The sequence below is a fragment of the Balaenoptera musculus genome, chromosome 3 (genome assembly GCF_009873245.2).
Source record: "Balaenoptera musculus isolate JJ_BM4_2016_0621 chromosome 3, mBalMus1.pri.v3, whole genome shotgun sequence".
Classification (NCBI taxonomy): domain Eukaryota; kingdom Metazoa; phylum Chordata; class Mammalia; order Artiodactyla; family Balaenopteridae; genus Balaenoptera; species Balaenoptera musculus.
Window position 1 is genome coordinate 107,910,918 of NC_045787.1, and position 12,019 is coordinate 107,922,936.

Below are 12,019 nucleotides of genomic sequence, written 5' to 3' on the forward strand. Positions count from 1 at the left end.
TATGTGTCCCTAGGTCTGAAGTGGGTCTCTTGTAGACAGCATATAGATGGGTCTTGTTTTTGTATCCATTCAGCAAGCCTGTGTCTTTTGGTTGGAGCATTCAATCCACTCACGTTTAAGGTAATTATCGATATGTATGTTCCTATGACCATTTTCTTAATTGTTTTGGGTTTGTTTTTGTAGGTCCTTTTCTTCTCTTGTGTTTCCCACTTAGAGAAGTTCCTTTAGCAGTTGTTGTAGAGCTGGTTTGGTGGTGCTGAATTCTCTTAGCTTTTGCTTGTCTGTAAAGCTTTTGATTTCTCCATCGAATCTGAATGAGATCCTTGCCGGGTAGAGTAATCTTGGTTGTAGGTTCTTCCCTTTCATCACTTTAAGTATATCATGCCACTCCCTTCTGGCTTGTAGAGTTTCTGCTGAGAAATCAGCTGTTAACCTTATGGGAGGTCCCTTGTATGTTATTTGTCGTTTCTCCCTTGCTGCTTTCAGTAATTTTTCTTTGTCTTTAATTTTTTCCAATTTGATTACTGTGTGTCTCGGCGTGTTTCTCCTTGGGTTTATCCTGTATGGGACTCGCTGCGCTTCCTGGACTTGGGTGGCTATTTCCTTTCCCATGTTAGGGAAGTTTTCGACTATAATCTCTTCATATATTTTCTCTGGTCCTTTCTCTCTCTCTTCTCCTTCTGGGACCCCTATAATGCGAATGATGTTGCGTTTAATGTTGTCCCAGAGGTCTCTTAGGCTGTCTTCATTTCTTTTCATTCTTTTTTCTTTAGTCTGTTCCACAGCAGTGAATTCCACCATTCTGTCTTCCAGGTCACTTATCTGTTCTTCTGCCTCAGTTATTCTGCTATTGATTCCTTCTAGTTTAGTTTTCATATCAGTTACTCTATTGTTCATCTCTGTTTGTTTGTTCTTTAATTCTTCTAGGCCTTTGTTAAACATTTCTTGCATCTTCTCGATCTTTGCCTCCATTGTTTTGCTGAGGTCCTGGATCATCTTCACTATCATTCTGAATTCTTTTTCTGGAAGGTTGCCTATCTCCACTTCATTTAGTTGTTTTTCTGGGGTTTTATCTTGTTCCTTCATCTGGTACATAGCCCTCTGCCTTTTCATCTTGTCTATCTTTCTGTGAATGTGGTTTTTTGTTCCACAGGCTGCAGGATTGTAGTTCTTCTTGCTTCCTTGCCCATTGTTTGAATGGGTTTTTTGGTTTTTTGATATTCAGCTGTATGAGCCGTTTGTATATTTTGAAAATTAATCCCTTGTCAGTCGCTTCATTTGCAGATATTTTCTCTCATTGTGTGGGTTGTCTTTGTTTTGTTTATGGTTTCTTTTGCTGTGCAGAAGCTTTTAAGTTTCCTTAGGTCCCATTTGTTTATTTTTGTTTTAATTATCATTACTCTAGAAGGTGGATCCAAAATGATATTGCTGCAATTTGTGTCAGGGAGTGTTCTGCCCATGTTTTCTTCTCAGAGTTTTATAGTGTCTGGCCTTGCATTTAGGTCTTTGATCCATTTCGTGTTGATTTTCGTGTAAGGTGTTAGAGAGTGTTCTAATTTACTTCTGTTACATGTAGCTCTCTGTTTTTCCCAGCATCTCTTATTGAAGAGACTGTCTTTTCTCCATTGTGTATTCTTTTTTTTTTAATAGATCTTTATTGGAGTATAATTACTTCACAGTACTGTGTTAGTTTCTCTTGTACACCAAAGTGAATTAGCCATATACATACCTATGTCCCCATATCCCCTCCCTCTTGCGTCTCCCTCCCATCCTCCCTATCCCACCCCTCTAGGTCATTGCAGAGCACCAAGCTTATCTCCCTGTGCTATGCTGCTGCTTCCCACTAGCTAACTGTTTTACATTTGGTAGTGTATATATGTCGATGCTACTCTCACTTCACCCCAGCTTCCCCCTCCCACCCCGTGTCCTCAAGTCCATTCTCTATGTCTACTCTTTATTCCTGCCCTGCAACTAGGTTCATCAGTACCATCTTTTGTTTTTTTTAGATTCCATATATATGAGTCAGGATACAGTATTTGTTTTTCTCTTTGTGACTTAACTTTTGTCTGTATGACAGACTTCAGGTCCATCCACCTCACTACAAATAACTCAGTTTCATTTCTTTTTGTGGCTGAGTAATATTCCATTGTATATATGTGCCACATCTTCTTTATCCATTCATCTGTCGATGGACATTTAGGTTGGTTCCATGTCTTGGCTATTGTAAATGGTGCTTCAGTGAACATTGTGGTACATGTCTCTTTGAATTATGGTTTTCTCAGGGTATATGCCGAGTAGTGGGATTCCTGGGTCATATGGTAGTTCTATTTTTAGTTTTTTAAGGACCCTCCATTTCCAGCATTTATTCACCACACCCTTTCCAGCATTTATTCCTTCTAGCTTTTTTTTTTAAATTAATAGCTACTTTATTTATTTATTTATTTTTAGCTGTGTTGGGTCTTCGTTTCGTGCGAGGGCTTTCTCTAGTTGCGGCAAGCAGGGGCCACTCTTCATCGTGGTGCGGGGGCCACTCTTCATCGCGTTGTGCGGGCCTCTCACTATCGTGGCCCCTCCCGTTGCGGGGCACAGGCTCCAGACGTGTAGGCTCAGCAGTTGTGGCTCACGGGCCCAGTTGCTCCGCGGCATGTGGGATCTTCCCAGACCAGGGCTCGAACCCGTGTCCCCTGCATTAGCAGGCAGATTCTCAACCACTTCGTCACCAGGGAAGCCCCCTTCTAGCTTTTTTGATAATGGCCATTCTGACCGGCATGAGGTGATACCTCATTGTAGTTTTGATTTGCATTTCTCTAATAATTAGTGATGTTGAGCATCTTTTCATGTGCCTCTTCGCCATCTGTATGTCTTCCTTGGTGAAATGTCTTTTTAGGTCTTCCACCCATTTTTTAACTGAATTGTTTGTTTTTTTGATATTGAGCTCCATGAGCTGTTTGTATATTTTGGAGATTAATCCTTTGTTGTTTCATTTGCAAATATTTTCTCCCATTCTGAGGGTTGGCTTTTCGTCTTGTTTATGGTTTCCTTTGCTGTGCAAAAGCTTTTAAGTTCAATTAAGTCCCATTTATTTATTTTGGTTTTTATTTCTGTTAATTAACTCTAGGAGGTGGGTCAAAAAAGTTCTTGCTGTGGTTTATGTCAAAGATTGTTTTTGCTATGTTTTACTCTAAGAGTTTTATAGTGTCTGGTCTTACATTTAGGTCTTTAATCCATTTGGAGTTTATTTTTGTGTATGGTGTTAGGGAGTGTTCTAATTTCATTCTTTTACATGTAGTTGTCCAGTTTTTGCAGCACCAGTTATTGAAGAGGCTGTCCTTTCTCCGTTGTATGTTCTTGCCTCCCTTGTCGTAAATTAAGTGACCATATGTGCTTGGGTTTATTTCTGGTCATTCTGTCCTGTACCATTGATCTATACTGGCTTTTGTGCCAGTACCATACTGTCTTGATTACTGTAGCTTTCTTGCCTCCTTTGTTATAGATTAGGTGACCATAGATTTGTGAGTTTATTTCTGGGCTTTCTATCCTGTTCCACTGATCTCTGTTTCTGTGCCATTACCATACTATTTTGATTACTGTTACTTTGTAGTTAGTCTCAAGTCAGGGAGCCTGATTTCTCCAGCTCCATTTTTCTTTCTCAGGATTGCTTTGATTACTTGGGGTCTTGTGTGTCTTTAATAATTTTTTGTTCTAGTTCTCTGAGAAACGCCATTGGTAATTTGATAGGGATTGCATTGAATCTGTAGATTGCCTTGTGTAGTATGGTCATTTTCACAATATTGATTCTTCCAATCCAAGCACATGGTATCTCTCCATCTGTTTGTATCATCTTTACTTTCTTTCATCAGTGTCTTATAGTTTTCTGCATACAGGCCTTTTGTCTCCTTAGGTAGATTTATTCCTAGGTATTTTATTCTTTTTGTTGCAGTGGTAAATGGGAGTGTTTCCTTAATTTCTCTTCCAGATTTTTTATCATTAGTGTATAGGAATGCAAGAGATTTCTGTGCATTAATTTGGTATCGTGCTACTTTACCAAATTCATTTATGAGCTCAAATAGTTTTCTGGTAGCATTTTTAGGATTCTCTATGTATAGTATCATGTCATCTGCAAACAGTGACAGTTTTACTTCTTCCTTTCCAGTTTGGATTCCTTTTATTTCTTTTTCTTCTCTGATTGCTGTGGGCTAGGACTTCCAAAACTGTGTTGAATGAAAGTGGTAACAGTGGACATCCTTGTCTTGTTCCTGATCTTAGAGGGAACGCTTTCAGGTTTTCACCATTGAGAATGATGTTAGCTCTGGGTGTGTCATATATGGCCTGTATTATGGTGAGGTAGGTTCCCTCTATTCCCACTTGCTGAAGAGCTTTTATCATAAATCGGTGTTGGATTTTCTCAGAAGCTTTTTCTGTATCTATTGAGATGATCACTTGGTTTTCATTTTTCAGTTTATTACTGTGGTGTAGCACACTGATTGACTTGAAGATATTGAAGAATTCTTGCATCCCTGGGATAAATCCCACTTGATCATCATGTATGATCCTTTTAATATATTGTTGGATTCAGGTTGCTAGTACTTTGAGTATCTTTGCATCTCTGTTCATCGGTGATATTGGACTGTAATTTTCTTTTTTGTGTGTGGTGTCTTTGTCTAGTTTCAGTATCAGGGTAATGTTGGCCTCATAGAATGAGCTTGGGAGTGTTTCTTTCTCTGTAATTTTTTGGAAGAATTTCAGGAGGGTAGGTGTTAACTCTTCTCTAAATGTTTGATAGCATTCGCCTGTGAAGCCATCTGGTCCTGGACTTTTTGCTTGTTGGAAGTTTTTAAATCAGTGTTTCAATTTCAGTACTTGTGATTGGTCTGTCATATTTTCTGTTTCTTACTGGTTTAGTCTTGGAAGATTGTACCTTTGTAAGAGTTTGTCCATTTCTTCTAGCTTGTCCATTTTATTGGCATATAGTTGTTTGTAGTCAACTTATGATCCTTTGTATTTCTGTGGTATCTGTTGTAACTCTCCTTTTTCATTTCTAATTTTATTGATTTGAGTCCTCTCCCTTTTTTCTTGGTGAGTCTGGGTAAAGGTTTATTAATTTTGTTTATCTTTCCAAAGAACCAGCTTTTAGATTTATTGATCTTTGCTATTGTTTTGTTCGTCTCTGTTTCATTTATTTCTGCTCTCATCTTTATGATTTCTTTCCTTCTACTAACCTTGGGTTTTGTTTGTTGTTCTTTAGTTGTTTTAGGTGTAAGGTTAGGTTGTTTATTTGAGATTTTTCTTGCTTCCTGAGGTACGATTGTACTGCTATAAACTTTCCTCTTGGAAGTGCTTTTGCTGCATCCCCAAAACTTTGGACCATCGTGTTTTCATTGTCATTTGTCTCGAGGTATTTTTTTATTTCTTCTTTGATTTTTTTCAGTGATCCATTGGTTGTTTAGTACCATTGTTTAGCCTCCATGTGTTTGTGGGGTTTTTTTTTTTTTTTTTTTACAGTTTTTTCCCTGTAGTTTCTAATCCCATAGCGGTGTGGTCAGAGATGATGCCTGGTATGATCTCAATTTTCGGAAATTTACCGAGGCTTGATTTGTGACTCAAGATGTGATCTATCCTGGAGAATGCTCTGTGTGCCTTTGAGAAGAAAGTATATCTGCTGTTTTTGGATGGAATGTCCTGTAAATATCAATGAAATCTATCTGGCCTATTCTGTCATTTAAAGCTTTTGTTTCCTTATTAAAATTTTCTGTCTGGATGATCTGTCCATTGGTGTAAGTGAGGTGTTAAAGTTCCCCACTATTATTGTGCTACTGTCGATTTCCTCTTTTATAGCTGTTAGCATTTGCCTTATGTATTGAGGTGCTCCTATGTTGGGTGTATATAATGTTTATAATTGTTATATCTTCTTGTATTGATCCTTTGATCATTATGTAGTGTCCTTCTTTGTCTTGTAACAGTCTTTATTTTAAAGTTTATTGTGTCTGATAGTAGTATCGCTACTCCAGTTTTCTTTTGATTTCCATTTGTATGGAATACCTTTTTCCATCCTCTCACTTTTAGTCTGCATGTGTCACTAGATCTGAAGTGTCTCTCTTGTAGACAGCAAATATATGGGTCTTGTTTTTGTTTCAGCCAGTCTATGTCTTTTGGTTGGAGCATTTAATCCATTAACATTAAGGTAATTATTGATATGTAAGTTCTTGCTATTTTTTTCATCTGGATTTATTTCTTAAGGTCATTTTTCTTCCCTTCCTCTTTTATTCTCTTGTGATTTGATGTCTATTTTTTTTCTTTCTCTCTCTGTCTCTTTTTTTTTTTTTTTTTTTTGGTGGGGGGTCCATGCTGAGCAACACACACAGGATCTTAGTTCCCAGACCAGGGATTGAACTTGTGCCCCCTGCAATGGAAGTGCAGAGTCTTAACCACTGGTCCACCAGGGAAGTCCCTTGATGTCTTATCTTTAGTGATGTGTTTGGATTGCTTTTTTCTTTTTTGTGTGGGTAGCTATTCTAGATTTTTCATTTGTGGTTCCCATGAGTTTTTGCTATAGTAGTCTACGTATGTACAAGATTGTTTTAAGTTGTTGATATCTTCATTTCAAATGCATTTCCAATATCCTGCATCTGTACTCTGCTCATGATTGCTGGTTTTGATATTATAGTTGTGTGTGGAAGATTTCCTACCTTTACTTTATGTTTGCCTCTGCCAGTGAACTTCCCCGAGTCTAGTTGTGGCCTCTTATTTTCCACCTAGAGGTGTTCCTTTCAGATTTGTTGTAATGCTGGTTTGGTGGTGCTAAATTCTCTTAGCTTTTGCTTGTGTGTAAAGCCTTTTTTTTTTGGCTGTGTTGGGTTTTCGTTGCCACATGCTGTCTTTCTCTAGTTGTGGCAAGCAGGGGCTACTCTTGGTTGCAGTGTGCGGGCTTCTCGTTGCAGTGGCTTCTCTTGTTGTGGAGCACGGGCTCTAGGCATGTGGGCTTCAGTAGTTGTGGCACACAGGCTTAGTTGCTCCATGGCATGTGGGATCGAACCCATGTCCCCTGCATTGGCAGGCAGATTCTTAACCACTGTGCCACCAGGGAGGCCCCTGTAAGGTTTTGATTTCTCCATCAAATCTAAATGAGAGCCTTGGTGCGTAGAATATTCTTGGTTGTAGGTTTTTCCCTTTCATCACTTTAAATATATTGTGCCACTTCCTTCTGGCCTGCAGAGCTTATACTGAAAAATCACCTGATAACCTTATGGGGTTCCCTTGTATGTTATTTGTTGCTTTTCCCTTGGTGCTTTTAAAATTTTTTCTTTGTCTTTAATTTTTATCAGTTTGATTAATATGCATGTTGGTGCGTTCCTCCTTGGGGTCATCTTTTATGGGACTCTCTGTGCTTCCTGGACTTGAGTGTTTCCTTTCTCGTGTTAGGGAAGTTTTCGGGTATAATCTCTTCAGATATTATCTTGGGCCCTTTCTCTCTTCTTGCAATGCAAATGTTGGTGTGTTTTAATGTTTCCCAGAGGTCTCTGAGACTGTCCTCATTTCTTTTCATTCTTTTTCCTTTGTTCTGTTCCGTGGCAGTGATTTCCAACATTCTGTCTTCCAGCTCACTTATTTTTCTCCCTCAGTCATTCTGCTGTTGATTCCTTCTAGTGTATTTTTCATTGCAGTTATTGTATTGTTCATCTTTATTTGTTCATTATATCGTCTAGCTCTTTGTTAAACATTTCTTGTAACTTCTCAATCTGTGCCTCCATTCTTTTTCCAAGATTTTGGGTCATCTTTACTATCATTACTCTAAATTCTTTTTCAGGTAGGCTGCTTATCTCCTCTTCATTTAGTTGTTCTTGTGGGTTTTTATCTTGTTCCTTCGTCTGAAACATATTTCTCTGCCTTCTCATTTTGTCTTTCTTTGTCGACTCCTTTACGCTGGATGGAGGATCATAGGTCCTCTTGCTTCTGGTGTCTGCCCTCTGGTGGGTGAGAGTGGTCCTCAGGCTTCTGGAGGTTTCCTGGTGGGAGGGACTGGTGCCTTCCTGCTGGTGGGTAGAGCTGGGTCTTATCCTTCTGGTGGGCAGGGCTGTGTCAAGGGGTGTGTTTATAGGTGGCTGTGAGCTCAGTATGACTTTAGGCACCCTGTCTGCTGACGGGTGGATTTGTGTTTCCCTCTTGCTGGTTGTTCGGCAATTGCTTGCTTTTAACTGCACCAGTTTTATGTCCTATTCCAAGGAAACTTCATTGGTACATATAAAATTATGGTTTGTTTTTTTTTTTAGAAGGTTGATTAATGAAGTCCTGGAGAGTATATGGCACTCCTGGGGCCACTCAGCAAGGTTGCAGGTAGAGAAAATGAGTGCACAGGCCTGGAGTTCTGCCTTTATCAGGGTTGAGGATAGGATGCCTCGGGTTTCACAGGTTCACTCATTACTGCTTCCTCCTGGCGTTGTTGTGAGGGTTACATGATGTCATATTTTGAAGCTATCCTGTAAACCTGAGACCAGCCTGTTCTCTGAGGGCTGTTAAGGAGATGATGTTTGCAGGCTCAGGTAGAAGGTGAGTCAAAGTTCAGGGGCTCTAACCACGTGATAAAAGCTGGAGAGAATGATGATTCCACCCTGGGCTCACATGAGAAAAGGGTGTACTACTCACAGTCTTTAAATATGCAAACTTGTCTCCTCGGGTGTGGCCTCTGGCTAAGCTTGCTTTGAATATTCCAAGTCTTTGGATTCTTATACTCCTTTCCACTTTATCAGACTATACTAAGACTGTATTAAGTATGTAAATTTTACCACATGGACTTTTTTTTAATTTATTCATTTATGTACTTTTGGCTGCGTTGGGTCTTCGTTGCTGCGTGTGGGCTTTCTCTAGTTGTGGCGAGTGGGGGCTACTCTTCATTGCGGTGCGCAGGCTTCTCATTGCGGTGGCTTCTCTTGTTGCAGCGTGGGCTCCAGTAGTTGTGGCACGCAGGCTCAGTAGTTGTGGCGCATGGGCTTATTTGCTCCGCGGCATGTGGGATCTTCCCAGACCAGGGCTTGAACCTGTGTCCTCTGCACTGGCAGGCAGATTCTTAACCACTGTGCCACCAGGGAAGTCCCACATGCACTTTTAAAGTTTATCTTTGGTTCAGTTTGATTCATATTTATTTTTGAATCTGATTCTAATCCAGGTAATTGAGGTGATCATATATGTGAGGTGTTTGTAAATTAAGGTGATTGAGGAACAAAGTTGAGTTCATCTGTATCCTTTTAACTGCTTTTGAAATGTAGCCAAGTGCCTTGTGAATTACTAAACTTGTTTTTTGTAATTGCCAAGTGGAGAAAGTTGCAGGAGTGGGGTGATGGGTGGAGAGGGAGTTGTGGCAAAAAAAAAATGCTTCAGTCACTAGCTTCAGCATTTTGCCTTACAATGAGAGCAAGTTTAAGTCTATAAAAGGTATTTTTTCTTCTATAAAAGGCACCCTTTTGGGAAAAGCAGCCCAGCTAAAATATTAGGCAAGAGTTGCTTACTTGCAGTGGCCCTAGTTCCTGACTGGTTCTGTTCTTGTCTTGTTGCAGGTTAGCTCCATTCAGAACCAGATGCAGTCCAAGGGAGGCTACGGAGGTGGCATGGCTGCCAATGTGCAGATGCAGCTTGTGGACACGAAGGCAGGATAGCCCTGGATCCCTCCTCCAGTGAGTACCTCAGAACACAGGCTGGAAGTTCAGATACATACATGGCCACTAACAGCTGATGACATAGACAGCCTTAGTTTCAACCTTGGGGTTAAAAAATAAATATCTTGTTCTTTTTAAAAAATTGTGAACTTACTAGAAAAGGTGAAAATACCTTAGTTGGCCAAGTGATGACCTTAGGCAGTTACTGCATTTTGAATATGAGTTTCAGGTGGTTGTTTTCCTTATGAGAAACTTTAAATGCTTTTAAGACATCTTGTTTTGGGGGAGGCTTTGACTGCGATTCTAGTGACAAGATGTCTCTTATGTGTCCTTTAAACATGAGTGAAGTTACTGAGTATTGATACTGCACGAAATCCCATGTGTAGTGAAGTAATTTTATATTTAATACCATTATGGATAAACCTTTCATTATAAACTTTTCAAATTAAAAAGACAACTATTAAGAGGCATGAACCCCTAAAGGGTAAAAATCATTTGGATTATTCTTTGGTTTTATAGGTCATTGTGAATTTCTATGTTTTGTTTCCACTGTTTAATTTTTTTTATTGTGATTGCTTTTCTTTTCAATTGCAAAAAAGTGTGATGGCGTCTTGTTCACCCTGTTGTGATTACTCCAGTGACATGTTACTGTTCTGCTCTGAAGAAACTATTGTCAGAAGAATCCTGCATTTCCTTCAGCTGGCATGCATGCCTTTGGACTCATGGACAGAGTTCTTTGGATTGTGGCTTAATGATTGATTTTTATGAATATGGATCTGATTTTAGCATGATCTTTTTTGTGAATGCTAGCACTGTTTTGCATTTTTTCCTGCATTTTTAACAATTTCTCTTTCCACCTCCAACCCCTCTGCCTTATGATTTTATTGGTAAGCAAAGAACTGCTATTTTAATTTGTCACCATTTATGTATATTTTGGAAGGTATGAGACCCATAAGCACAATGATCATTTCTATTCATTTGAAACTTCAGCAGTGTAGTATCTGCATGCTTTATGAAGTTGCTTGTATGGGAGCCCATGGGATGCTAGAAATGAACATTTCCTTTCTGCCGTGGGCTGATGATACTGCTGCTATTAGAGAAAGGTTAGCTGTGGCACCAAGTCACATCAGTTTCACAAAAAAAGGCAATTTGTAGCTTATTTTAGAAGTATGACTTTTATTTAGAGTTATAAAAGAAAAGCTTGCATTCATAAGGCATTCATTCTGTTGTAAATGTTCAATATATTTATTTGAGAGCAAGGGCCTGGGATTGTAAACAGGTATGGTTATGTGTGTGTGTGTGTGTGTGTGTGGTAATACCCTCATTGGGTCTGACTCTGAGCATCATGATCTTTGTTCATTTCTTTGTGTGCTCATTCTGTTTTCACTTGTTTATGTTTAATATTATGGTATCCAGTTGCTTCCAGTAGCGGTTTGTTGAGCTTTTGGCCTGTATTCCTAACTGCAGATTTCAGTCATTGGCCTCTCCATCTTCCACATATTTTGGGGCAATGGAAGTTGCCAGGAGCAACAGTTGACCTGGCTGTGGTGTTGCCTGTGAAAACAACCTGCATGGTGACTTATTAAGGTATTGGTGAGAAACCTTTGGCTCAGGTTCCAAAATACGTTTATTCTTCACAAATTGTATTTCTGTAAATGCTTCTCCTTCCCCATAAGCCAAATTAGTGGTTTGTTTTTTCATGAAAATGTTTAAATTATGTCCAGTTCAGCCCTATGTAACAGTTACATTTGGTAGGAATAACAGTTCATGTAGGAAATAGGGCTTAATTGAAAACTGACTTAGAAAGCTATAAGGAATTAGGTAATTGCATAAAGGAAGAGAGATCATTTCTCTTCACCTTAGTCACAAGTTCTTGTGAAACAGGTAACTAAATAAATATTGGGTTTATATAGGCAAAACATGGAAGCATTTCTTCCCCCAATTCTTTTGGATTTAATTTACCCAGTACAGCAGGCACTAGAATACTCAGTCCTTATATTTCTGCAATTTTGAGTCTTCATAGGTGTCAATCCCAGAGACTCTGTCAAGGAAAAACATTTATGCTTAGCAGTCAAAATAGGCATTTTGCAGTTTAATAACTTGAATTCGTCTGATGTCATTAATTGTGTTGATACTGCATTCTGGATTTTGCCTGAGTGAGTACCACTGTCTTTCTGTTCAGCCAGAGACAGGGCACTGCAGTGTGCAAGCTCTTTAAGGGATGGATTTTGTTTGGCCTTGTCAGTGCTGGATGCTATGTAGTCTACTTCTAGTCTGACTTTAAAAAGTAGTACAGATTTTATATAACTAACTAAAACTGTGTAACTCCTGGAACAATATAGGGAGCCATGGTCCCTTTTCCCCAATTCATG

General features: G+C 39.2%; 1 protein-coding gene across 4 annotated transcripts in view; it reads left to right on the plus strand.

Moving 5' to 3' along the window:
- Positions 1-11,174, plus strand: part of CDC42SE2 (CDC42 small effector 2) — a 201,398-nt gene extending 190,224 nt beyond the window's left edge. For all 4 annotated transcript variants that reach the window (XM_036846628.1, XM_036846629.1, XM_036846630.1 and 1 more), the window contains 2 exons: positions 9,549-9,665; positions 10,247-11,174. In XM_036846628.1, the coding sequence (XP_036702523.1) occupies positions 9,549-9,647 (99 nt within the window). In that variant the 3' untranslated portion in view covers positions 9,648-9,665; positions 10,247-11,174. The remainder of the gene's footprint in view (positions 1-9,548; positions 9,666-10,246) is intronic.
- Positions 11,175-12,019: the final 845 nt, after the last annotated feature.